The sequence below is a fragment of the Corvus cornix genome, chromosome 14 (assembly GCF_000738735.6).
Source record: "Corvus cornix cornix isolate S_Up_H32 chromosome 14, ASM73873v5, whole genome shotgun sequence".
Classification (NCBI taxonomy): Eukaryota; Metazoa; Chordata; class Aves; order Passeriformes; family Corvidae; genus Corvus; species Corvus cornix.
The window spans coordinates 16,537,281-16,565,061 of NC_046344.1; the positions used below are offsets into that span (position 1 = coordinate 16,537,281).

General features: G+C 43.4%; 1 protein-coding gene across 5 annotated transcripts; it reads left to right on the forward strand.

Moving 5' to 3' along the window:
• Positions 1-16: 16 nt before the first annotated feature.
• Positions 17-27,559, forward strand: GLYR1 (glyoxylate reductase 1 homolog). Of its 5 annotated transcripts, none has more exons than XM_039560634.1 (16): positions 17-346; positions 3,684-3,720; positions 4,676-4,755; positions 11,744-11,882; positions 12,447-12,689; positions 15,675-15,761; positions 16,661-16,717; positions 17,774-17,824; positions 17,963-18,036; positions 19,802-19,901; positions 21,075-21,185; positions 21,455-21,553; positions 22,608-22,770; positions 23,186-23,365; positions 23,828-23,952; positions 24,292-24,711. In XM_039560634.1, exons 1-16 carry the CDS (start codon positions 300-302, stop codon positions 24,364-24,366), a joined length of 1,668 nt encoding a protein of 555 aa, XP_039416568.1. In that variant the 5' UTR covers positions 17-299; the 3' UTR covers positions 24,367-24,711. The 5 variants fall into 5 exon arrangements, with proteins under 5 accessions (XP_039416568.1, XP_039416567.1, XP_039416570.1 ...); XM_039560633.1 differs by having other exon boundaries at positions 19-346; positions 21,452-21,553; positions 24,292-27,559; XM_039560635.1 differs by lacking the exon at positions 17-346 and adding an exon at positions 1,573-1,664 and having other exon boundaries at positions 21,452-21,553.
• Positions 27,560-27,781: the final 222 nt, after the last annotated feature.

Genomic DNA, 27,781 nt, shown 5'->3' on the forward strand with positions numbered 1-27,781 from the left:
CGTGGGAGCTCTCAGGTCGCTGCCCCTCGTTGTGGTGCGGACCCGCCGGTGCCGGGAGGCCCGGCGCGGCCCGACGGTTCTGTGTGCTGGGCGGCTCTCGGGGGAGCCGGGCTTGGTTGCTGAGATCCATCTGAACAGCGTCTGAACAGCTTTAGAAAAATCTGAGCAGATTCAGCTACGTCAGGGAACGTTCAAAGCCTGAGTAAACCAGGAAGATTAAAGCAACCTTGCAGGTCTGGCCCAGTTCAGTCAGAGGCTGGGCTACGAGCAGCAGCCGGGTCGTGGAACTCCGTACCGGGATGAGACAAATTCCCCTGAGCTGCTCCAGCCATGGAATGCCAGCACGGTGAGGCCACACTTTAAATGAGTAGAGTTTAAGGAGGTGCATAGGGCAGCCCCTGGATTTTGGCTACAGACTGGTAAATTAAATCTAACAGGAGAGGTTGTTTTTTTCTTTGAAATCCGTATCTTAAATTAAAGGAAGCACAGCAATTCCAGTATTGCTGCAGAGTCTTATATTGAAGGCATGCAGGATACCGAGTGGGTTTTTCCAGGAGGCAAGATCAGTGTGTCAGAAGAGGGTGTGTACGTGTGTGCTCCACACAAAAAAAGAAAACCACACGTTAAAAAGGCTGACAACGCTCTTAAGACTAATATGGTGCATCTCTTGAGAAAAGACAGCGGCATAGGAATAAGCAGGAGGTACGTGATTTAGTTGAGAAACACCGATTTAGAATAAGATACTTGATCTCAGTCGACCCAAATTTGGGGGAAATAGCAGAGCAGTTAAACCACTTGTGATAGGTTACAGAGTTGGGAGCTTGTACCCAGGGGTTGTGCAGCCCAAGGATCAAGCTCGTGTCCTTTTAAGGCACCTACACACAAGTTTCTGCGGGTACACAAGAGCAGAAGAGGTGACAAGAATGCTGGAAAAAATGCGAAATTTGCTTTGTTAGATGGACAGAAATGAAAGGCATCACCACGCACACCAAGTCATCTGGAAAACCGATGTAGCTCCACAACAGCCGACCACATACGGCGTCTGCCCCTGCTCGGGAGAACGAGCGCAAATCATATTCCAAACCCGCCGCTTCCTGGAGTCCGAGGGCAGCGAGCAGCGGAGCCCTTCCATTAGTGCTTTTTAAGGCGAATTCTATCAAAGCTAAATTCTATCAAAGCTGTTACTTCGGGGGTGCTGCAGTGCCCTTCACTGCCCCGGCACAAACACGGGCCCCGCCAGGGGCGTGGGCGGCAGCCTCCACCAGAGTGGCCCAGCAGAATAACACGGGCCGCTACCGGCAATTCCCACGATGCGCTCAACGAGCTCCTGCGCAAGTGCCCCTCCGAGCCCATACCGGGCGGGCTGCCCGGGAGCGTCCGGCAGTGGGGCCGGGTGACCCCGCCGCTGTCCCGGCCCGGCCCGCGGCCCCCGCCCCGCTCGCCAATGGGCGGCGCCGCCGTCACGACGGGGGGAAGGGGGGGGGGGGGCCGCTGACAGCCTTCCCGCCCACGTGACAGACCGCTCGCCCACGTGACGGGCCCACCCAATGGGCGCGGCCATCGCCCCCTCCCCCTGCTCCCGTTCCCGGCAGCCCCCGCGCGGCGCGGCCGGTCTGTGTCGGTAAGATGGCGGCCGTGAGTCTGAGACTCGGAGACTTGGTGTGGTGAGTGGTGGCGCGAGCCGGGCGGCGGCCGCGGACAGGCCGCGGAGCGTGCGGGCCGGACGCCTTTAGCGGAATCACGCTGCGGCTGCGGAGACGCAGGCGGGGCGGTGGCGGGGCTATGCCCGGCCCTGGGAGCGGGAGCCGAGTCGGGCTGGGCCGCCCTGGGCGCTGTCAGCCCGCGGTCGACTCCAGAGAGCGGCTGCGGACAGGGTGGGGCTTGGCAGGGCAGGGTAGGACGAGTGGCGGGGCCGCTGCCGGGTCGCGGGTATCGCCGCCGCCGTCCCTCGGGCGGTGTGGGAGGAGCGGCTGGAGGCGGCCCGGAGCCAGGGCACCGGGCCGGCGGGAGGCAGGCTGGGCTGTGAACCGGGCCGGCACTGGAGGCTGGCGGGGGCGGCGCATGAAGGAAGCTGTGTCAAATGGAGAGGTGAGGGAAGCGGGACGGAGGGACGAGCGCCGCGGGGTTCCCTTGTAAGCACGGGCTCACCTCCCGAGGAATGCGAGAAGGGATAGAGATAGAAGGTGTTTAGGGAGAGCCACGACACCGTTTCTTGGCAATGCTTTAATGAAGCAACACAACACTCCAGCGTTTCTTTACAGGTTGGGGTGTCCCTGTGGAAGCCCCCAGAAGCCATTTCCCCTTGTCACTGCGGTCTTACCCTCAGATAGTCAGAGCTGTGATTTTGTGTTTCCTGGTCGGGAGAAGTGAGAGCTTTCCATCGCGCCCTGTAAGCACCGACTTAGTGCATAGGTTCTGCTGTGCTGGATGGGCCAGGCTATCCTGCCAGGGCTCAAAGAGGTAGCTAATTTCCAACACACAAATGCATACATTTATACTGATAACCCAGATAAGAAGCATATGCTTCAGGCTGTGACAACTGCAGCTCTCATCTGAAAAATTGACAGTGCTGGGAAACTGTCTAATTTATATAGTAAAGTAAGTTAAGATTAGTTACTTTTAGCGTATTTCGTTCAAATGAGAATTTGGGGAGTGTTCTGCTCTCGGTGTTGGAATGCAGATTATCCTGCTTTAGTTTTGTACGTGACAGCCAGATGCTGTCCCTAGAGCTGTCGCAGGGAACTTTAACAATCAGACAGCAACAGCAGAAAGGGTTTGCTGAATTTTTTGCTCAGTACAGGAACTGGAGCACTAAATATGAGACATGGTCATGGTCACAGCTCTTGGCAGCATTCCTGCCTGCCCATGGCTTCTGTTTTCTCTGTGCAGCATTGCCATCTCAAGGGGCTACAGTGCCACTTGCTGAGAAGTTTTGTGTCAGGAGCTGTTGGGCCCCACAGGTTCTTTGCCCGTCTCTTGCAAGACAGTTACTAATGGGATCTTGTGAGTACTGCAGCACAAGTCATTGACAAGGGTGAAATAAGGATAAAGCTGCTGACTAATGTCTCTTCATCTTTTGTGATTATTTCTAGTATTGCATAGTTTTCATATTGGAAACATTTGCAAGTGTAGGAAGGAAACTTTTCTGCCTTTCTTTCATGGCTCTTTGTATCTTCAGTTAGTGTGGTGGTGAGCACCTGAAGAAAGTGATAGTGGAGTGAGTACCTGTTGAGGGGATCCTGCCATTAATGCTTTCCTGTGAGAATCAGAACATCAGCTTTCTGAGCTGGGAGTTGGTGGCTGCTTTGCTCACCAACTGCTCTAGACAGATGGATAGAAGTTCCCAACTTGAACTTTGGTCTGATTGCCTGCATCAGTGCTTTTTTTCAGTTCCATGTGAAGGAATCTCCACACTTACGGTGCTGCAGTGCCTATTACTCTCGTATCTTGCAGGCAGCCTAGCTGCTGCTCTTCTCTTCAGTTCTGACAGTCCTGCAAGGTCAAACAGAGACCTGAGTTAGGTGCAGATGTCAGCCGTGTATCCTACTTTGCACAGAAGGTTTTGACTGCAAATTGTAGCTCTCTTAATATGAAAAGTATGACATCATGTGAAAAGGCAGACACTGGGATAGTTGTTTTTTTTTTCTCTGTTTCTAGTACCTAATACTTCCTTTTTTCTCTAGGGGGAAGCTGGGCCGTTACCCTCCGTGGCCAGGAAAGGTGAAGTTTGTTTGTATTTATTGTTGCTTTCTTAGTTTTTCATGGTTTGTGGTTTTTTTTTGTTTGGGCGGGATTTTTTTTGTGTTTTCCTTCTGTGTAGGAAAAGCTTTGCCTGAAAGCATTTCAGTTGTAGATTAACACTGGTTTTTGTGTTTGTTTGTTTTTAAAACACATATACCTCACAAATTCAAAGTGTGAGCTAGTTTAGGGCTTTATTTGATCTATTAGCTCAGTCTGTCCATAACAGCTGGTAGTTCAGATGGAATAAAAAGCAAACAGAGAGCCAGCTCTGGAACTGATTGTGTTTCCCAATTTTAGTAGTTTAATCCCTGTCACTTTCTGCAAGACAGGTTTCTTGTCTTCCAAGTTGGTTAACAGTACTGTCTTAAATAATAGAAATAAGGAGTCTGGCTTCCCAAGATACTGTTTTAGAGCTATGGTTTTTGAGAATTATCTGGGGTAGTTTGACCCTACTTCTGGTGTGGTTGGGGTTTTTTCTGATGAAAGATTAAAAACCAAGAATTTTATATGCCATTTCTATTATTTTCACTTCTCTGAAAGACCTTTCTTTTATCTTTTATGTGGTATGAGGGCTAAGCATGCTGAGGTAACAGCCTGAGTCAGGGAAAAGAACTGTCAATGTGGCTGACAGCTAATAAAAATTAGGTTATTGGATCAAGTTAACACCAGGCTCCTCTACAGGTGTCACCTGTGTAACTGAATGATAGCTTTTCTCTTTACTAACATTTTAAACTTGATAAGCAACCAATTCTGGGAGTAAAGACAAAGTTTAAATTTAAATTTTAAAGGTTACACAAGTGGAACAAACTTTTATTCATGCCAGCTATCTTCCTAATCAGACTTTTTAAAAATCTGCAATAGCTGAATACTGGATGGTAAAATCACAAAATTTGTCACTGTGTGCTTTTTAACTTCGATTTCTAATCACCTTTAGATTGTTAACCCACCTAAAGATCTGAAGAAACCTCGAGGAAAAAAGTGCTTCTTTGTGAAGTTTTTTGGAACAGAAGATCAGTATGTACCTGCTTGTTTTCATCTGGGGAAAATATTGTACCACATAATGTGGATCTTTTGTGGAAGAAATATTTACTAACACAGTGCAATGTAAAGGATTACCTTTGAACCACACAACAAAAGAAATCCAACTATTATTGCATGCTATAGCTGCTCACTGGGGTGGATGAAGACTGCAAAAATTTAGCTTAGGATTTGAGTTGCTGCTGTGATGATAGCTCCCCACTTCTAGGCACGACATGACTGGGTTAGATTTTAGCATGTAATCATGTGTGAGAAAGGTACAGCTCACAGTAGTCTCTTGTTTTGCTGCCAGAGGAATAAAATTAACTATATAATTGCCATTTGTGAAAGAATATACCATCCTACCTGGTGACTGAAAACATTCTTGCTGTGCTTTTGGAAGACTTTGCAGTATAAGAGAGCCAAAACTGTTGTAGACTTCCTTTTTGCAAGGCAGAATTTAATGATTTCAAATGCGAACAAAATCATGGTTGTCTTAGATTTAAATGATTACAAAGTAGGGGAAAAAACCCAACAAAAAAAACCCCCTGAGAATGTGGATATTTTGTGAAACTGAAAATTAATTTGCTAATTTTTCAGTTTTCCTCTTTATTTTCTGCTATTTCCATTAAGTAATGCAATAAAGAAGAAAATTGTGAATACGTGTGGAAGACTAAAAAACCCTTTACTTTTTGGAAGAAAGGTGACACGAACTGAGGCAATTTGATGACTGTCTCTTAAAGAAATTATTTTTCACTGCTAAATTATTTTTGCTTAATACTTAAAAATATTTTTCCATTAAGAAAGGTCTAAACTTGATAGAGTAGTAGTGAGTGCTGCATACGAATGGGAATGTTTGGATCTCTAGCAACTTCAGGCAGGTGAAGGTTGATTTGAGGGCAGAGAATGTTTTTTGGTGGTGATATTAAATATGGTTATTTGAGCTAATAAAGTCTGAGTTGAAGTGGATTATTTCTGTCTTGATTATTTGTTTCAATTTTTGTATTCCACATACTAAATCAAATACAGATTTTTCTTTTTTTGTATTAAGACAAGTGGTCAAATGTCTTGGATACTGTAGCTGAGATTAATAACATGACTGCAAATGAAGAGTTCACAGCTGCCAAATAATAGTGATTTATTGCAGGATTCTAGAGCTCTGGCTGGGGCAAATCCAGTTATCTGGCACACTAAGGTAGTGTGGTTGTTGTAGTGTTGCCCCCTCCCCCAATCTCCAGCTTGTGAAATTTAGTCATATCATGCTAGATAATCGTGAATTAGAAATTTGCTTGTTTTGATTGGCATACCCTACCTGAAAATTGAACAGAAATAAATACTCTCACCTTTCTTTCAAATAACGTTGATAGAGAAAAGAGAGAAGCTTGTGTGCCTCTTCTGTTCTGATTTGGAACTTCAAAAGGCTGTGCTGGTTAGAACTGTGCTGTTCTAACCAGCATGTTGCTTGAGAAAATTCTCACGTTTGAGCATAATGAATAAGCCAAATCAGGAAAAATAGAAATTATTTCACTTAAAATGTGAACGTGAAGAGAAAATCCCTTTACTTATTTGGTATAAGTAAATGAGTGGGTTTTGCAAATACTTTTTTCAGGTGTGTGTATAAACAATACTTGGAAATACGTAACTGAGAGAATGTCACCACCTTATGATCACCCTGAGGAATAGCAGAGTGCAGAGCTGTCACTGTCCAAGGGATGGTGAGGAGCACACTTACCCATACTGATGGTCTAGTGCATGTAGCTTCTGGTTTTTAGCACCTCACTTTTTCTGCCACGTTCACGCTGTACGATGGCATTTCTGTACCATGGATCCATTGCTGCAGCTCTTGTATTACTGCCTTACCCTTTGAGGTTGAACAGGAGAGGATCTGGACATCGGCTATTCACCTCTTGTCCAGTGTGTGTAAGGCAAAGGTGATGCTGTTTGCTGGGTACAGTCACTCCCACGAACTTCTGGGGGTTGTTGCCAGCCAGTTTGTGGAGAGGTAGACAGTCTCAGGCCTTACTTTAGTCTTATTTCCTTCTGAGGATTCCTAGGTGCCTGCTGTGGCCAGAAATGCTCCTGTTCCAGGTGGAGTACAAATTGTTCCCTCCTGACTTGTGTGGCTTTGGTTGGTCATACTAAAGGTTAAGGAGAAAGATGTTTAGAAGTAGAAATGGATGTGCCTGAGCAGAGGCACATAAATAACATAAAACATACTGATGAGTTTGGCAGGTTTTGGTGTAGTGTATAGGTTTTGGTTATTTGTGAAATTCTGGCTAGCGTAGGATACAGCACAGAGGAAATGCGTTTTCCTTTTCCTGCAAATTGAATATTACCATGTACTGGACCTGTGCAGTGCTGCACGGACTAAAGGAATAGATAAACTGGAAAGCTGCGAATAGTTTTGGTCCAAGACATACAAGTGAGGGCATGAGTGCGTTCAGACTGTTCTCTAAGTCCTGGCTTTTGATAAATTTTCTACTGGGCTCTGTGGTCTGTATGTTAATTGTGTTGGTGGTGTTAGTTGCTCCTGTTACTTCTGAAGGAATGGGTTTTCTGGAAGATAAGTACTCTCTACCCATGGAAGCAGATTTTGCTTATGTTTAAACTGTGAAGTACATATATGCTTTACCACAGTGAAAGCCACCTTGATGTTCATAATAGTGATGTAATACCCATGTCCTATTCTAAGTGATTGTGTGCATCGCAATTAAGGCAATCATGTAATGTCTCTTTATTACCTTGTTCTCCAAGTTGATAAGGAGGTTTTTTTCTAGTCTGTCTAGGAGTTGTTTATTCGAGTGTCTCTTCTTAAAGTAAGTCACATTAAAAGGATTCTTTATCTAAAATCAAGAACAGTTGATGTTTCCTGCCCATAGACCTGACAAGCATGTAACAACATCCATTACAGGAATCTAAACAACAATTTTAATTTAGTTTAGAAGTGGAACTTAGACCTCTTATCTGTGTTTCTAACTGTACTTCTCAGATAGTATTTAAAATCCCCTTTTATTATTATTTCCATGCTGCAGTCTTGTTGTAGAAAATCTTTGTAGATATTTCAGTAGTCAAGTAAGAACTTTTATTTTGCTATGTGTGTACATTTACTGCTTTTAGTAGTTAGAACTAATAGACTGGCAGATTCACAAGTCTTTCTTGGTGTGCTTCATCCAGTTCGAAATATTTTTACATTTCATGGCCTGCTTAGGAATTCATTATGACATTTGTCAAAACTAGAAGTATCATTGCTTTGAAGGTATCTTTCTACTGTGATTCTATAGAAATACTAGGGAGAGTCCTCCAGCTGTCAGAGCTGTGTGTACAAACACAGCCATTCACCTTCCTTCCCCCTTTGATACTCCCTAATGGCCAAATGGACTTGCAAGTTGTGTGTATCAAGGTCTTAACAGGAAGCTGGACAGTCCATTCTTGCTTACAACCTTTTGAAGCATCAGCATGAAACTAAATATGGTGGGGTCAAGGGGCACTTCCTGACTTGATACATTAAGGAAAAAATGGAGGAAGCTTGCAATCTAAGATAAGTGTAATAATTTGCAGCCTGGTTCCATCAGGCACAGTGATGTTAACACAGCACTCACTACATTTCCATCCTCCATGTCCTACTGGGATGAAAGCACCTACCCTTTTCTTCTGCCACTGTGTTCCCTGGTTTTCAAGGAGAGAGTAATTTCAGGATGTAGTCTTTCTGAAATGTTCTTTCAGGTCCTAACATCAGAAAACACTTGCTTTAAGTTTGCCATCCGTTGGAAATACACCTTAACAGTCTGAGAGGCTGGAGGGATAGGCTGAGCTGATGGAGGGGGTGAGCTTGTGTTCTGGTACTTCTCAGTGAGGCAGATTATCCCATGCAGAGCTCTGTGTTCCTGTAGCAGAGCCAGCTGCAATGTTGTTCGACGTTCGTGCAGGCACAGTACCACAGCTGAAAATCACTACAGACAAAACTGTTCCGCCTCTTACTGAGGAGGTATTTCATTGCACAAATTAAAAAACCTAATGCTTAATTTCCTTCAGTATTGCCCTGCTTCTTGGTTTCATCTAAGTATCCCTTCCTTTATTCTAGTATAATGTGGTCATTTTAGTATTTTTTTTTTTTTTAGAAGTTTACATACTAAGTTGCGGAGTTTAAGTTATTTGAGTTATTTAATTGATGAGGATTGGGATGCTCCCTTTTAGCAGAAGGAAATCCATCTTGATTTCTGTCATGCGCTCACACACACTGGCCTTGTAAATAACTAAGCAATTTTCTTTTGACTTTCAGAACTGGTTGTGTTAGCATTTAGTGTGGGCATCTAAAGTGCTACAGTCTAAAGCAATAAATTTTTTCCTAGACTGTGGTAAATAGAAATTTGGAGATACAGTGCCATTGTTTTCCATCCCTAGCTATACGGTTTGCAAAAAGTGAGGATTAGTGGATATTCTTCCATCTCATTTCTGCAGTTTCTCATTAGGAGTTGGTATCTGTAGACAGGAAGAGAGTGGCTGGAATGGTAAGGGTTTGAAGATCTCCTTGCCGGTGCCAAGCTTGTGCCAGGGATTTGAATCCGGTGTCTCTGCATCTCTCTGTGCCACTGTTTCCTTGCAGCTGCAGGTCACTTTCATACTTGCCTCTTATGCTTATTCTAAGTTTTGGTTATTGTTCTTGGTTATAACGTGGATTTGACATGAGTAGTGGTTTTTTAAGAGTGGTGTTTTGGAGAGGATGAGGAACAGTGTGGAGAAATGAAAAGAGAAACCCATTGCTAATGGGTATTTTTATTACATCTTTTCACTTTCCATGTAGCCCATTCTTTACAGATGCCAGGTGACTGTGCAGCAGTATGAACGCAATTTCATCTTAAATATGACATTTTCAGTAACATCGTTAATGTTTTCCTCAGGCATTGGTTCATTGCTGAATCAGGACAGAAATAGTAGCTCCTTTTATATGTTGTATCCTTGAGACTTATCTAAATACTGGCCTTCATTGAGATCTGGTGTATAAACATGAATGATTTTGTTTGGTGAAAAGTTCTTTTGTTTTCAAGTGCTTGAAACACTGCATGCAATTGGTTTATGGACATTGGTGTCAAAGACACACTCATCTCTTACAGAAGGTTGTCCAGGTAGGTGATGCATAAAGAAACTGGAAAGGAAAAGACCAATTTAATTTTTCCCCTGTTTTTTCAAGGTTTATTTTTAACTGAGGCAGCGTTTAAGATTGTTTTTCACTTATTAATTTGTCTCTGAGATATCTAGTTCTTTGTCCTGGTGGATCACAAGTGCCAAGATGCACCTGTGAAGCCAGGAACCAGAAAACTTTGTGTCAGGCTTTCTCTGTACCAAAGGAAAAGGAATGAAAAAGGAAGCTAATGAACATGTATAGTGAGGAGGGATAGGATGTGCAGAAACCTAAGAGAATGCCTTGAGAGTAAAGAAATTATTTTTATTTAGAAGTTCAGTCCTGCAACAACATTTAACATGCTTTTTTTATATTGTGGCCCAAAATTTTGTTTCCTTTATACACATAACAAAAAGCTTCTCATGAGCTGGTGCTCTGTGGTACCCAGGGATGTTTGTCATACAGGCAAGCTTTACAGTGTAAGATAATTTTAAGGTATGTTTCACAGTAATGTCTGGGCAGCTGGGAGAGATTCCTTGAGTAGCTGCTGGACTCAGACTCTAGTCTGAATGCAATGATTTGACTTAGTATATTAAGTCAGTTCTTAAAATGGTGTGAACTAGTGAAAGGATTCAGCTTTGCATGCAGGAGCACTGGCTTCTTTGGAAAGGGTGCTGGCATTTTCCACAGTCAGTTCTAGCAGGAGGTCTTGTCTCTGCAAATGAGACCCAAAATGTTTCAGTCTACTTTGAGAAGGTTGATTCCTGATTACAAACAATTGCTATTGCCATTGAGGAGAAAGGTTAATGAAGTTATAGAGTTTATTTTGTGAAGAAAGGACAGTCAAGATTCAGCAAAACATTGCTATTATTTTTTGTTGTTTTAATCTTCATGTTCAGTTTAACTATGTGATATGGTGCTTACAGTATCTGAAAATGCAGCTATTAAATCACTTCATGTACTTGCAGGAGCTAGACTGCAGTGGGGAATATTTAAAACCTGTAATTGTGGATAGTCTATGTAACATAGAGATATCTGGGGACAAGAGAAAATCTGATTGCTCCTTTTTTGCTGTGTGCTGGGCTGCTGTGTGCTAAGAAGTACCACTGGCCGTACTAACTAAGGGAAGGGTTTTCAAAACTTACACAGTTCTGTTTTCAGTATGGTGGAAGTAGCTTTTGCTACTGTCAAAGTCAGGTTATGTTAAAATAGCAACAGTGAAGGAAATAGTTCTTTTACCTCAAAAACAAAATTGTTGTTTTCATGCAGAATACCAGAGTACATCAGAAATATGTGCAGCAATAAGCTGTGGCTTTTGTATTTGCTTTGTGTTGTCAGCTCTATAGTGAGATACATAATTTTGGGGTTTTTTTCCTACAGTGTTTTTAGACTCCTGTGTGCTCAGTATATTTGAACCAGGGATTGATAGCTGAGAATTGTTAGGTGAACTTTGCTTTCAAGAACCTCTCAAGCAGATTTGTGGTGTTGGCTACTTTACCTGGAAGCGTGGGACTGTTGGGTGTTCCTCCTGGTGAAACAAGAGCAGTCATTGGGCCGCCATTGTTTTAAATGCATCCTACGATCACATCCAGAAGCTGTTTTGCAGATAGAGAATATGAATAATGCTTAGAGGGGACAGTGCTAGAATGAGAGGAGATAAAACTTAAGAAATAACAAAGAAGTGCCAGAACAAAATCCTCAGTGAATGCAGTAATGGCAGCCCTTCAGTTTCTAGATAGTAAGCGAGTTTGGGCTGTTGTCATCAGTAGATCTGGGGGAGGAAATGTAGCTGTGTGTTTCTCAAAGGGGGATGATTGAGAAAGCTGCTGTTCGGAGAATATAACTAGCTTCTTTTTTTGTTTCAAGTGCTTGGATCAAAGTGGAGCAGCTGAAGCCTTATCACCCCCACAAAGAGGAAATGATAAAGATTAACAAGGGTAAGCGCTTCCAGCAAGCTGTGGATGCTGTAGAGGAGTTTCTTAGAAAAACCAAAGGCAAGGACCAGGTGAGTGGGTTCTTTTTCACTGTGTGCATCAAAACAGGTCTTGGCATGAATGATTATTAGATGCTTTGTTATGTGAAAGGAGTTTGTTGCCTCTGGCAGGTTGAGAGGGGTTTTGTTTTCCTTCCTTTGGTTTTTGGGATTTATTTCCTATCCTCTCTTCTTCCCCATTTAATCTTGGTTGGTGGGGAAAAGTGTTATTAAACTGATGGAGAAACTGAAGAGGCTAATTGATCTGCTTGTGATGATTTGGTAAATCAGTCTTAAGAATTTGGTATCTACTAATCTTGTCTTTAGTATGTTGGAAGCGCACACAGTCCTGGCAAGTCTTCACGTGGCCTGTTCTGTTATGTGCTTGCTTAAACTGGTGTGTTTTTGCAGGAGAACTAACCAGGAACTTCACTCACCAACTCCAAAGGGCTAACAGATACGTAGTTTTCAAGTTACTGTGCTGCTGTTTTGCTTGATAGTAATCAGCACAGGCTCCTTCACATCCTTGGTTTTGCATGAAAATCATTCCATCTCTTCTCTTCTTTCCTTACCATCTTCTATTCTATAATCTCTCAGGCGTCTTCCCATAACTCCACTGAAGAGAAGAATCGGCGTAATTCCAGTGAAGAAAGAGGCAAGCAATCTGCTGGTGAAGAGAAACGCAAAGCCAGTTTGTCTGAAGGAAAGGTGAAGAAGGGCACAGGGGAAGGAAAAAAGAGGGTCTCTTCTGTCTCGTCAGAGAGAGGATCAAAGTCACCCTTGAAAAGAGCCCAGGATCAGAGCCCCCGAAAGCGGGGGCGTCCACCCAAGGATGAGAAGGTTTGTGTTGTGCATGTCCGCCAGTGCCCGTGGACTTGGCATCTGGACTTGAGGGCTGACTGGCACCTTGACTAACAGGCCAGCAGGAGGAATCAGTTCAGTCAATATCCCTTTTTTTAAGCTTTTCCATGTTGCTACTTCTAGACCATTTGGCTGCCTGATACCCTTGGCAGGCATATTGTTGATTCTTCCTGTGATATTTACCAGTTAGTTACTGTGAGTGGCTCTGTTCGTATCTTTGAGAGGGCTTTGAAAGCTGTATCAGGAGACTCCATCTTTCATCTTGCCATCCCTCGAGTTCAATTTGTGTGGGATTAGCGAAGAGATATGGGTCTTCATCTGATTCCTGACTTCTCCCATCTCATCTACTTCATATGATCAGGTGATTAGTAGTTGCTCAACTTCAACCTCTGTACTTAGGGGCTAGGGCTTAAAGAAGAAATTCGTAGCCTGGGGAATCCACCAGAAGAATTGTCTTCATTTCAGCTTCTATGCTTTAGGATATGTTCATATCCTCCATTGTAAAGGAGCATTATTATTTTATCCCCACTACTTCCCTGATATTTCTAAATGTTGTGGCAGCGCTTTGTCTACCCTCATTTAGAGTTCCATCCTTTTTATTGTGGAACTTCCTGTTGTGGTCTAGATCTTCCTATTCCAAATGGATATTTATTTTGGTGGATTATTACGAGGCACGTGCTCCATCGGAGACTACACCTGAAGACAACTGGGACACTTCAGCTGAAACACCATACAGCAACATCCTTGCTCGCCTGCGCTTCAAGGGGTTCATGTTGTGCTTCACAGTCTTTTCTTTCAGTCAGGATGCAAGTCAAGATGGTGTTCTTTGCTCTCCAGAATTGTGAATGGATTGGCCTTCGCTGGATGAAGAGCAGACTCTCTCTTGATGTAGTAAAATGAAGCTGATCATCTCAGATTTTAGCTATGAAGGCATCATAGAATAGAGTCATAGAATATCCTGATTTGGAAAGGACAAACAAGGATCATCAAGTCCAACTCCTAAGGGATTGAAGGAAATAGTGGCTCTTTTTTAGCACCAATGTCTGTGAAATTAGGCTGCGCTACAAATCCCATCAGTTTCTTCTTTTGAGGGAAGTTGGAGGAGGGGAGAAATGGATGCATATTTATGAATTATAACTAATTGTCGTGACTGATGTCTTGACTGATGCAGGAAAATGCTTCACTGGCAACATAATTTTCACTTTTTTAAGCGTCTTCCTATAAGCATGTTGTGCCTCCACATATTTCTGTTAAAATAAGCCACAAGACCTTTTTTTTCACTTGCAAAATGATTCTGTGTCTTTGAGCTAGATTCATTCCAAAGTTGATCAAAACTAATGGCTGGGAGAATTCTGATTGTGCTGACACATTCCATGCATAGATTTTACTGTGTTGAGTACCTCAGGGCATGGGAGTGCTTTGAGTGAGCTAATTGTGGTAGTAGACATTATTTTACTGGCACATAGCAAGCAGACTGGTTTTAAAGTTGCCACAAATTGGTGGCCAGCTGTGTGATAACTGCCTGGCCACAAAATAGGAAATTAAGCAGGATAAGGTAGGAAAGTAAGCCTTATGGCTTCTGGAAAGTAACAATTAAAATAATTGCCATGAAAATGTAACAACTGCCTTGATACTGTTTTTCAGCCTGTGAAATAATTTTAAAATCTTGTCCTCTTGCCTGGTTCTCATAAATTCCTCAAGTTTTTAGCCCTGCAGTAGAAAACATTTATGTTGTTGTCCTGAATTAATACGATGATAGGATTTCGGGTTTTTTCTCCATCCCAGTCCAAATTCTGGCTTTCCAAGCAATAAGGATGCATAAAATTCAAGAATTCAGTTGTTGCTGAGGTGTGCTCTGTCTAAAAAGGCTCTGTGGCCCTACATGATCATTCACATACTCTCATTTTTAAGCTTATATGAATATTTTCAAAGGAGCAGCAGAACTTCATAGGTATCAAAGCAGGTTTTATCCACACTTTACCAGCTGAAGTACGCAGGACTCTCCCTAGACACTTCAAGGTTGGAGACTGATGTCTGCATTGTCCTGCTAGCACTCAGACAGTTGCATCGTTCTGGGATAACTCCAGGGGTCTTGCCCTGGCCATTTTTGCAAACAGTGTCCTTCTCTTGTGCTTCTGTGTGGATACTAAGGTATATTGTGCATTTTCAGGAAGTCATTTTGGAGGGGAGATAATGTGACTCCCATTACTGAACCCTCGTTTCAGAGGAAGACGGCACATATTATGCAGAAGTCCTGTGCATTCTCTTCATGTAGCATAAAGACCTATATGTCTATAGCATGTGTCTGACCTACAGCAGAAAGACCTATTTTAACCTATATGTCTTGGGGAAGTAAAAGATAAAGTTTAATGTGCTCGACAGTAAAAGCCCCAATATGTTAAGTACTATCATGATATTACAAACCAGGGCCTGTGAAGCAGATGGGGCAGCCCACATACCAGTTTGTCTCATGGATTCTGCAAACTTGAGCAGATGTGGCTGTCAACCTCATGCTTTGAAGGTTCTCCTGATAACAGGTAGGCTATTCTTTTGTGACAGGGCAGGATTAAAAGAGTTCAGACCTCTGCTTGTAATGATGTTTTTCACTCATTTGTTAAGCTTTTTGCATCCACCAGTGGAAAATATGGGATCAAGCATGTTTGTTTGTTTCTCTGCTCATTGCATAAGTGCACAAGTGCAGTGATTCCTCTTAGGTATGAAGAGTGGACTCTCCAGAAGCCATAGATCTGGTTGAATTCCTTCGCTGGCAGTTCATGTTTTCCTCACCTCACCTGTGTTGATAATACTCTGTGTTTAAATATGAATGCTCACAGAAAGGCCTTTGAAATAGAAGGCATTTATAGTGCTTTCAGAGCTGTCTAGGTGTGCTCAAATGATCATCGTGCTGTGACCAGCCCCTGAGCCAGTTTTAAGCTCTTTCTGATCCTCCTTCTGTCTCCTCAGGACCTCACAATTCCAGAGTCAAGTACAGTGAAGAGAGTGATGACTGGAACAGTGGCTGGATTTAAATGGCCACCGAGTGTGAGCGAGGTGAGAAGCTTTGCAACTTCTAGGATCTGAGTTTGTGGCAGCAAATCTAGAGCCTTTTGTCTGGTTGTAAAACAGTGAGATCTTATCTTCTTTCTTGTGTCAGAACATACTGCAGCATAACAAAGCTGAACAATATCCCGGACAGTTCAGAAATACTCTGGGAAGTGAGATTTCTGTCTCTGTGGAACTATTTGCAGATTCACACTTAACTTGCTGTACTAATTTTTACACTTCTTATTTCAAAAGCATTTCTGAGACTGACTTCCCAAAACTGTAGATGATGTGGATAGTCTCTCCCTGTCTGAATACTATCACATGGGGTGATAGTTTGATGGTTTCATTTGATTTCCTTCACAAGCAGCTTTTGAAAACCTTTTGATTTTGTTGAATAAATGAGTGATCAGTAAAGCAGGGTAAGAGCAGTGTGATTCCAGGCTAGTATGTGTGATGCTTACTGGGGAGATGTGGTACTTGGGCCTGCAGTCCTTGTTGCTGTTAGGATGGGTTTGCTTGGCATGTGGCAATCTCCAGCCAATTTCCAGAATGCTGTTTTATGGAATTCCTTGGAAGCTGGAAAGTAAGTGTTTTCATTTGCTTGGGAGAGGAAGAAGTGGAATATTAATTTTCTTCCTCTCATGTTAATCTTGCTCATATACTTCTTTGGTTTTCCTGCAGATGTCCAAAAATGAGGAATTTGGTTTGAATGGCTTTGGTTTTGAGAATGAAACACAATGTAAACCACTTAATTGAAACAGGCTGCTTGTGACAGCTGATACATTTTATATTTTCCCCCTTATGCTATTGTTCTCATACAGCTTAGGGAGAGCAAGGGAGTTATGCTGTGGTCGCTCAGTTACTCTCTGGATTTATTTCTGAGGCTGTACTTTTTCTCTTTGTAGCCTGTGAAGGACAGTGATCCACACTTTCATCACTTCCTGCTGAGCCAGACAGAGAAGGTAAGGATTTGGCAGACAGCATCATGCTGGTGGGTAGCTTGGAATCCTGCCCTTTGCTGGAACTGAATACAAGGAGTATGCATAAAGAGCTCCAGAATTCTGTTCTTTGAGGGCTGGCAATTAGATTAGTTCAAGTACTTCCCAGCCTTAAGATTTAGAGTGATTTAGCATTAAGTACAGTGAATAGTTTTAAGTAATTCAAGATTATCTAGCACTTGTTTTTGACAGATCTGGTGTAATAAGTTGTGTGGAATGAACATTGATGGACAAGAAAAGCTTTTTTTTGTGTTCAAAAATCCTGTTGTTTGATTGTTTTTGATGGTTGTCCTATCAGTTTCTTCATCTGGATAGGCTTGTCAGTTCACTGAAGGTTGCAGGAGAACTTCCAGGACCAGAAAAGCTCCATGTAAAATACAGCCATTTTATCTCCCGAGACTCAGAAGCCTTGCAGGATTTTATATTCAGCAGTGAACATCAGGAGGAAAAGGAAGGATCAAATTAAACATAAAAGGATTTACATATCTCGCTGAGGATCTGGGCAGAGCCAGAAGGATTAAGAGCTGCTAGCGGTCTTATCTAGACAAGCTGGAAGTAAGCAGCATGGGGAGGAACAGCCTTTGCCTTAGCATTTGTAGAAAGCCACATGCCTTCTCATATTAACCAGAAGGTTTTGGTTCCACAGCTGCAGAGACATAGTGAGCATAGATGTGAGGCTTCATGGCAGGCTTGAGAGAGCTAAATGTAGGAGTAGGGATGGCCTGGGTTCTAGTGCCTCCAGTGGAGCCTGTTGTTGGAACTACAGAAGGGAGTTTGCAGTGCCTCTGTTAGAAGACAGGCTGAATTGCAGGGGCAGGGTGGGAAAGAACAATCTTAATATCTTGCAATGTTTTTAGGTTTTATTTTCTTCCCTTGAGGGAAGCCCCAGAGTTGTCCTGCTTTGAAGGTGGTGGTGGGTGGGTGAGCTGCCCGTTTCTGTGGAACAAGGATATGGTCTGTTTGCTCAGCAGAGTAAATCAGCACTGTCCTTCCCTTGAATGCTTTGTCTTCTCCATACAGCCAGCTGTCTGCTATCAAGCCATCACAAAGAAGCTGAAGGTTTGTGAAGAGGTAAAGCAAATCTTGGTTTTGATGGATTTTTATTGTTATGAGGCATTGCAGTTCTTCCAGAGCTGTGCATTATATTGTGTTTATTATTCCCTCCCCCCCACCTCTCTTCCCCTACCTCCCCCCACCCCACTCCCTCAGGAGACAGGATCCACCTCCATCCAGGCAGCAGACAGCACAGCAGTCAATGGCAACATCACACCTACAGACAAAAAGTAAGATGTCCAACATACTTCAGCCCTTTCCCTTTCTCTCCTTCCCGGCTCACACATACAGCCACTCTCCAGCCTGTCACTGAGAATGAATAAACCTAACATTTCCCTTCAGCTGCACATTCCTTCTGTCCTTGTGTGAAACTGTTCGGGGGGGCAAGATGGGAGGGAGACAGCTAAAAACAAAGTGGGCTGTACAACACAAAATTCAGAGTAAGTTCTGTCTTGGATACATCTGCAATTCAGGGTGTTTCTGCAGTTGCCCTTTTCAGGAGGTCCCACTGCAGGATGTTAGCAGCAGTATTCTGGAGTGTCTCATGACGTAGGAGGATAAAAGGGGATCTGTCTCCAGTAGTGCCTGGCAGTTGACTGGGGTTGTTCAATTGCTCTCCTGAGCATGCAGAAGACAAGAGGAAGAGGGAGGTGTGTTCTGCCATCACAAGAACATTGCTGCGTAGCACATGAGCTTTCTGGTTTCTCCTAACACCCCTGTTCTCCTTCCTAGAGTGAGAGACGCCTAACTTGAGCTTCCTGTTTTGCTCTGTAACTTCTGCTCTGTTCAGATTGAGCTCAGGCCGCTCTTGCTGTTTGCTGTTCAGGCAGTTTTCATGGGATGTCAGTTCTTACCTGTACTGCAGGGGAACAAAAATAACAGTGAAGCTGTTCAGGTAAAACAGTCTCTCAAGAAAGTGCGTCTCAGAGGTGGGTTGGGAAGGAAGGAATATCTCTGCTGGTTTAGAGACTTGAAAATAGGTAGACCTTATTTGGGCCATGTAAGGAGCCTGTAGTGATTTGCTCTGCCCTGTCTAAATTAGTTTACTTGGAGAAAAGGCAGCGTGCTGGAGGACAGGTGGCTTGTGAAAGCCACAGTGCAACTGTAGTGTGGCTAATTCTGCAGAATTAACAGTGGAATTGCCAGGTAGATTTGTTGTGAAGTTACCTTGGATGTAACTGAAGGCTTCAGAATCTCTCTGAAAACTTTGGGTTTTGTGGAAAGCTGCATGATGGATAAAAGGGCTCTTGCAGCAGTATCTGCAAAGGAATTCCTGTTGCAGGTGATTGTAGAGACTTCTTGGCATACTGTCTTTTTTTTGAATGGAGGGAGCAAAGCTCTTTCCAGCTGGTGTGGGAGGAGGGGAAGGCTGTTTTCTGGGACTGATGGTGACCTATACTGGCCTAATGCTTCCTTTCTTCCTGTGTCTGAAATGGCAGCTGTAGAGCTGGGACTAGGTCTTTGGTCTGCCATGATGCTTAGCCCAGTAGTCCTTGCTGGGCTTTATTAAAATAAAGATAGTAATGTATCATTCAATTACACAAGCAAGCATTGTATGTGTGACTTAATTAATCAGAAGATTAATTAGAGAAGCACCTGCTCATTTCTAAATGTTCCCTTTAACTTCAGTAAGGCAATGACTGGCAACAGAAAGCACACAAACAGTAATTTTAGTAAACAAAAAACCACACACAAACCACCCCAAGCAAACAAAAAGAACCCAGACCATCCAAACCTTTAATATTTAGGTGATCTTCTGAAGTAGGCTAAAGTCTTTTTTTCAGGAAATTGTTAGGGATGCTTGGTAAGCAAAATAAATTTCAGCTTGCTTTTAAAGCTCAGTATTTGCCCGTTGTAGCTTGACTGCAGTGGAACACATTTGTTTGGGTATTTTCTTTGCTGGTGATGCTCCAGTTTGCTCTTCATCATTTCCAGCACCATGAGAAACTGACACTGATTGCTTTCTCTTGCATTAATGTTTATCTATACCCTCAGGATAGGATTTCTGGGCCTTGGTCTGATGGGAAGTGGCATTGTCTCCAACCTGCTGAAGATGGGTCACACTGTGACTGTCTGGAACCGGACTGCTGAGAAGGTAGGCATGTGTTTAAACCTTTCCTAAACATTCAGTTATCCCTGTATCTCATGGAATCATCCATCAGTGGTGCCTGGGAGAGGATGCCAAAGAAACACAAGGATATGCTTGCCACTTCGTTCTGTCCCATTTCCTAGGTGCTTGGTGGGCGCTTGTGACTGGGTGCAGCTGTGGTCTGTTCTAGTGTGGTCACTCTTATGTCACCAGTCCCTCTCCACTGCCTTTTTGTGTAAGAGGAGAGAGTTGTCAGAAAAATTACACCCTTGTGTAATATATATGTGTTGAAGAATGGGATGTAACATGCTTCTGAAAATATTGCTGATGTGAATAACCATGTCAGTGTGTTGTGCATCTGGCCAAAAAGGCCAGGTGCAGGGAGTTATCTCAGGAGATTGAGGTGTGGTAAGATGTGCTGCTCAGCCGCAGGTTAGTCTACATCTATTGTGCTAGTCATGTTGTGGTAGCAAGGGTTCTGTCAAAGACCTACTGTGTCATGAGACCAGGATGGAGAAAGGGCTTTATAGGGGTATTCAGATTGAAAAATGAGCTTACGTTGCATTGCACTTACATGCTAGACAGTGTTATTCTTTGTAGTGGAGGAGGAGAAGTAGGTAGCTGGGGGAGATGTGGTACTTTTAAGATGCTGTGGAATATCAAAGCAGGTAGGGCGCTGTGGTTACTGTGTTAAAAGGGGATTAAAAGATTTATTTTTTCAAGAGCAAAACATGGCTGGTATGAGGGGAGAGGGTAAGAAGAAGCTAAGATTTTGAAGCAGCAGCCCACTGAAACATGTCCGTTTCAGCTGTGCATATCCCTGTCCAGTAACACATTTTGCGATGTCCTATTTTTTTCCCCTAAATCTCCCTTCTTTCCGTAATAATTTCTTGTCAAATCCACAACATTCTTATCGTTTCACCTAAGGGTTTTGGTTTTTTGGTTTTTTGTGTCTTTCTTTCAAAGTTTTTCACCTGTTCTTCAGAAAAGCTGCAAAAGAGCTGTGTGTGTGTGTGCGTGTGTGCATAGACAAAGCAACAGAAGATGACGTTGCTGTGTAATTAACATGCCTGACTCCTTTGGAGTTGTGTCTAGCAGTGGAGTTTTTACAGCAAAATGCAAAGAATCCATTTGCTTTGTATTTAATTTGTCTTACCTTTGGACTTGTGCCTTTTGCAGTGTGATTTGTTCATCCAGGAGGGTGCACGTCTGGGAAGAACCCCTGCTGAAGTAGTCTCCACCTGTGACATCACCTTTGCCTGTGTATCAGATCCAAAAGCAGCAAAGGATGTAAGGATTAGCTCTTATTTTACCTCTGCTGGTTAGACTATGAGATGGCAGTCACTAAATGCCAGTTCTGATTCCTGCTAACCACGGTAGCCTGGGTCATTTTACATCCTGAGCAGTGCAGCTGTGTAAAAAATAAATGTCCCAACAAAAATTTTGATAGCTCTCTGGGGGTCTGCCACTGCAGTGCCAGGCTCAGCTGGACTCCTGCAGAACTGGGGTTTCTTTGCAGACACCCTATTGCTTTACCGCTCTTCTGTTCTCCACAGCTGGTGCTTGGTCCAAGTGGAGTGTTGCAGGGGATTCGCCCAGGGAAGTGTTACGTGGATATGTCCACCGTGGATGCAGATACAGTCACAGAGCTGGCCCAGGTAATCACTGAGCTGAGCCTCTTAACAGCTGTGATTCAGCAGCACTTCTGCAGTTTGTGTTGCTTTAGGTGCTTTATTACCTGTTGGTAATAAAACTGCTTCTAGAGATCTTTGGGCTTCTTTTGGGAGAGTCTCAAGTTCCAGGCAAACAAGACAAAATAGCGTGTCAGATCTTGACCACCAAACAGTGTCGGATGAGATGTTCCCTGGTGATACCAGCAAAGCCTGTAGATTTGGCAGAGCTGTTACCTGGCACCAGTGCAAACAGACAGCCAAATTTTGGTCCCTTAAGAAATATTTGTAGACAGGTTGGTATTCTGTAGCAAACTGGAGGGTAAAACCCTGTCTGGATTAATGACTGATAAAATGCATAATCTGCCTAGTTTAAATGCTCTGGTTGGGGAAAAGGAATGTCTTCACATTTCATTCTGTAGAAATATTATTATATGATTTCCATAGAAGTGTTCTGATTACTTCTGCTGTGGTATCTATGATTTCTTTTTGGCATCTTGATTGTTCCCCACTGCCCTAAGGCAGCGTTTGTGGTTGCACAATGAAGGGGAGCTGGTTTTGGGGAAGTTTTAAGCAGACATGTTGGTGATGCACTATTGTGTAACATCAATTCGGAGAATGCAAATCACCCATATTAGTAAACCTCTGCCTGAAGAGATCTGTCAAAGGCCTTTCCCCTCTGGGAAAGAGGGGAAAATACAATGATCAATCTTCTGGGATTCCCATGCCACATATACACCTTCAGCATTGATCCCTTGGGGAATATAGAATGCCATGACTAAAGCATGTCAGTTCAGCTGCTTAAAACATACACAGCAATGATAGGGGCAGGAGGGTCTTGCTGGAGTGTGAGGTCAACTTTTGGTCTTAAGCACCCTTTGCAGGATAGAGTTGTGATACATCACATTAGTGCTTTCCTCTCCTGTTTAAATGTTGGAGCTATTTGTTCTGCTTTAAGCTTCTGTCCTCAGGGGCAGGAATGCCCTAAATGATGTTCCTGCTGCTGTTCATGCACAGCTAACCAGAGATGCTCTTCTCCCAGGTGATAGTGTCCCGAGGTGGTCGCTTTCTGGAAGCACCAGTCTCAGGAAACCAGCAGCTCTCTAATGATGGAATGCTTGTGATCCTGGCAGCTGGTGACAGGGGTTTATATGAGGACTGCAGCAGCTGTTTCCAAGCCATGGGGAAGACCTCTTTTTTCCTAGGTAATTGAAAGATGGAGGGCCTGACAGCAGTTTCTTAGTGCAAGGACTGGGAATTTCAGCAAGGAGTCTGAGATGTATATGTCATCTTTTTCTTTTTTCTTTGGGCAGTGTGGGAAATTGGCCTGCTCCTCTGGAACTTGGCCAGTTTCAGAGCCTGCAGGCTAAAGTTTCTTTTTTGAATGCTGATTCATTTTGGAGGATCTGTGATGCTTTTGGTTTTAAATCATTTTCTTATGATTTCTCCATTCCTTTGAGTGCTTGGAAAATGGGAATAGTTTGTGAAGTCTTTCAGAGGAAGAGAGAGCTGCCAAGTGCTTGATGCCAGGAGTCTAGTAGTGTTACTGCTGTGTGGGCTGGGGAAGCAGGGCTGCTATTTCTCTTCTGGAGGAATTCCAATGGTGTGTCTCGCTCCCAGGTGAAGTAGGCAATGCTGCCAAGATGATGCTGATCGTGAACATGGTCCAAGGCAGCTTCATGGCAACAATAGCAGAAGGACTGACTTTGGCTCAAGTGACTGGCCAGTCCCAGCAGACCCTTCTGGATATCCTCAATCAGGGACAACTTGCCAGCATCTTTCTGGACCAGAAGTGCCAAAGTAAAGTTCTCTTACATTGTTTTCTCACAGGGCTTTTTTTGCAATCTAGCAGATTTTCAGGTAGTGGCAAAAGTTAGAAAATAACAGTCCCATCTTCATCAGTCTGGGATTATGGTTATTTTAAGCATTCTGGAAATCAAGAGCCGAGTTCCCATTCCTTCCCCTTCGTAGCTAGGACTTCTGAGAATCTGAATTAGCACTGCTTAGGGCTTAAGTTAGGATTTCATTGGGGCAGGGTAACAAGTAAAATGGAGGGCAAGTTGCTTAGAAATCTGAGCTCACTTTGTCAGTGGCAGTAATGACGTCATCTGCTGTGGCCAGATGAAGATAGTAGAGAAACAGGAGAGCTAAAGGTAGTGATCAGCAATGGAAAGGGAGATTGGTGTTGAATTGCAGTCCCTTGCAGCATGGGCTTGGCTTACTTTTGTCATGCTTACTTTTTGCATGGGTTCCTCTCAACAGATATCTTGCAAGGAAACTTTAAACCTGATTTCTACCTGAAATACATACAGAAGGATCTTAGATTAGCTATTGCACTGGGCGATTCTGTCAACCACCCAACTCCCATGGCAGCTGCTGCCAACGAGGTAAGAGTTGTTCAGTGTTCAGATGTGTTCTTCAACATTTATTCAGCAGAGCCATTTGTCAACCAGAGACACAGATCTAAGAATTACATCATCTCTAAGACAAGGGACCAGTGACTGAAATATATTTTGACTAGGGTAGCATTGGATTTGTTTTGATTGTAGAAACCCTTAGAACGTTACATCAGGAAGCACAGAAAGAGCTGGCATTTTCTGATCTGCTCTTGAATTATTTGGCATACTGTGCAGCTCTCTGGTTGCAGTGGTCAGCAAAGGAGTTTTTCTGCTGGGAAAAGGCTTCACACAAGAGCAGGCTCTGATCCTTTTCTGATTTCTCTTTAGGTCTATAAACGAGCAAAAGCATTGGACCAATCTGACAACGACATGTCTGCAGTGTACAGGGCCTACATCCATTAGGCTGCACCCTTCTTACTGTTCATACGATGATTGTTGATTAATATTATTATACTGGGTTTTAACTCTGGACCAGTCCATCTCTGTCTTTCCATTTCCTTTTATACACAGACTTTGAGACCTGCCATGGAGGCAGCTGCTGCTGTGAGCCTTCCACTGTGGCAGGAGGGGGGAGGAGGGGGCTCGGATTATTGCAGTCTAATTAGAAAAATCCATGCCATGCACTGACAGTCATGAGACGGAACAGCGGCGATTGTTCAGAAGCTCTGAGGCAACTCTGCCAGAAATCTGCTGCTTGGCTGCTTTAATTTTCCTCTTTGTTTGCTAGTCCAAGATGCTGTTTCTAACAATCCCTTTTCTCCTTTGCTGTGAAATAATGCAAATGTTGGACTCTCTGCATCAAGGGGACAGGGTGACATACATCCCATCTATCTGTGAACGTCACTTGGTCCCAAGTAAGGTGAGGAGCATTCCTGCTAATTAGCCACTGTTAGAGAACAAAGCACCTCCCATGGAGGAGAAGGGCAGTTCCAGAGGGTAAGGGGAGTTGCGTGCAACGCTGTCTTGATTCTGTTTCTTTTTAAATTTCTACTTCCCCAGCACCTTGATGGAAGAATTCCTGTACTGTTAAAGACAACACATTGCATCCATGTCTTCCCCTGTACAGACAACTATAGCTTAGGGAACGCAAACTGTACTGAAAATAGGAGAATGCCAATGTCAGTGAGGCTCCGAAAGGTTTATCACAGCCCATCCAAAACATGATTGGAAAGTAACATGTTTGCATAGAAAACTGCAAGAGAAACATAGAGCCTAAAACTGGGCTAGAGATTTTACTTGTTCCTGGCCTTAGCTTATGTTATGTTACTGCTTGCTTTTATTTTTTTAACCCTTGTAGTCAATAATTACAAAGGTGTCTTGGATTATAGCAGTGTCACAAGCAGAGTGGTGAGTCTGAAAGGGGAGAGAAGAATGATTCAAGAGATTGAAATTCCTGAGCTCCTTTCCACACTCTCTGGCCTTTGCATGGTTGTCACATCTGTCAGCCAGTTTGCCCATCTATAAAGGTGGGTGATGGTTACCTACCTCACAGGGATACTTTTGTGTACTGACTAGTGATCTTTATACATGTCAGATTTTCCATACATGTTCTTAGTGTTACTACTTTGGGTACAAGCTAGCACAGCATGAGCCTTCTCCCTGTATCGGTGACTCTGCTTGTGGCCAGATACCGACTTCTAGAAAGACCAGTAACTGAAACTGGGGAGGCTAAGACCACTGCTGAGCTTTAGTCTAGAGATGGGCGACATGAACTGCAGATGCCGAGGCTAGAGATCAGAGATGCTCTCAGTGTAGATAGCAGAGCAGCCCAGAGTCCAAAGGATGCCTGTCACTAAAAATGCAGAGTGTGGCTTGGTTTTTTGGTCTGTTTGGGTTTTTCTTTTCCAATTCTCAGTATTAGCCTTTTGGGAGTGTTCTTGCATTTTAAATTTGAGTGTTAGAAAAATGCCAGTGAGAAACTTTGGCTAAAATCACTTCTCAGTGGTATAATCTCCTTCCTCCCTTGGGCTGGGATTCTGAAAGGAAAGAAGACCGATTCAAATTAGGCTGTGTTCCTGACATCTGCCCCTGCCACCTTATTTTTTTTCTAGGAACTAATGGCTATGTAAGGAAATTGCCCCTGGGTTAGGATTTCTTACCAGTTCTGCTTTGTGCAGCATGTACGTATGGTTCAGGGGCACCTTGTTAAGAAACAGAGTGTCAGATACTCATTTTGAATCACAACATCTAATGCCTCATGCTGTAAATGTTACTTTGAGTATTTCACCTCCTGTGATGACTGTTCCTTGTGGGCTAATACTGTATTCTGCATTACTTACATCGTGTGGTGAACACCTGGCAACAGAGCTCTCAGACCTCACTGCCTCTTGGCCACTGTGTGTGGGCGATAATAGTTCTACACCCATGTTCCTTTGGCAATGCCACTGCCATCCTGCATGTAGGTATTCACAATAAAGGCACATAAAATTTCCAGGATAGCTAGCCATTTACCTGCTTTTGCACACTGTTCTCCACCCAGAACTCTGCTGTTAACATCTGAAGTCCTTCGTTAAACATGCCACAGTAAAAAAAATCTCTTATATGAATTATGCATTGAGGGCATCTGAGGGAAGTTGTGGGTTTGAGGGCAGGAGATGAGACTACAGGAAAAAATCTTTTGGGAGGAAGAAGGAGGTACTGTCCCATGTGCAGTTGAGAGTGAACTGTGCTGAACCTGTCCCTGCCCTCTTGGGCCAGAGTGAAGGTGAATGGGTGTGAGCAAAGGTAATGGAGGATCTTTGTTAGTTTGTGGTGCCTCTGGATACAGAGAGAATGCCAAAGGAGGTCTCAAGGCCTGTGACAGGTATTCCATACTGAATTCAAAGAACCATTCCCTAGGCAGCTCACTGCTGCAGAGTTTGTTTCTAGAAATACTGTAGTTCCCAGAATGGAGGTGGTTATTTCTGTGGGAGTGGCAGATGTGGACTAGTTTAACACTGTAATTTATCCTGGGAAGGTCTGGTTGCAGCTTTCAGCCAATGTGGGTGGCTGTAGAGTGCTGCCTGGACAGCTGTACAGTCACAGGTGTGCCCAGGAGGAGCAGGAGGAGACCAAGAACTCTGATGTGGCTGTGAAGAGGAGGGATGGAAATGGGGGAATCGGGACTGTTCCAGATGCTGGTTGAGATTGCTGTCAGTCTCACTCAGATTCTTGTATTTATGTCTGTAGCCTCTGAACGTGGATTTCAGTCTGTTCCTAGGCCTGAGATTTGGGGGAGGGAAATGGGGGAAGCAGTGGATTGAGAGATGCTCTAATAAAACTGGCTAGTCAATGTTGTCCTAATATTGTTGGCAATTCTGTAAAGTTTCTTTTTATGAGGATTTGTTTTAGCAATTTGCTTTTTTTTGACTCCCTCCTTTTTAAAGAGAAAATGTGACACTTGTGAAAAGCTTGTAAGAAAAGCAGTTTCCTTTATCCTCAATGATAGATCCTGTAGTTCATTAAGGTTGTGAATTTTTATTTTCCTGCCTTGTTTTTAATTAACATTTGTCATTCAGAATAGGATGTGTGAAAATGTTTAAATGGCAACGATTTTTTTTTTTTGGTGCAATTAACAAAGCTACTGGCAAAAAGAATAAAACCTTTCTTGGTAACACAACGTTCTTGTGGCATTTTCTAAAGCCTGTCAGAGCTGTCTTGGGGCATTAAGGAAGTATGTGTTTCTTAGAACATTAGAAACTCAGAGCTGCTGAAAACCAAGTAATCCTGAGAGCACTTTGGTCATTGCTGAAGGCTGGAACTGTCAGTGAGGCATTACAGAGGATGAGTGTGGATAAATTCTGTGTGCAGAGGGCTGCATGCATCTGGGATGAGAGAA

Bases quoted from the DNA above. Each gene is read 5' to 3' on its own strand.
- GLYR1 (XM_039560633.1), top strand. From the start codon at position 300: ATGAGACAAATTCCCCTGAGCTGCTCCAGCCATGGAATGCCAGCACG. The intron at 22,771-23,185 runs GTAATTGAAAGA...TCTCGCTCCCAG, and splicing joins GAAGACCTCTTTTTTCCTAG to GTGAAGTAGGCAATGCTGCC. The intron at 23,366-23,827 runs GTAAAGTTCTCT...TCCTCTCAACAG, and splicing joins TCTGGACCAGAAGTGCCAAA to ATATCTTGCAAGGAAACTTT.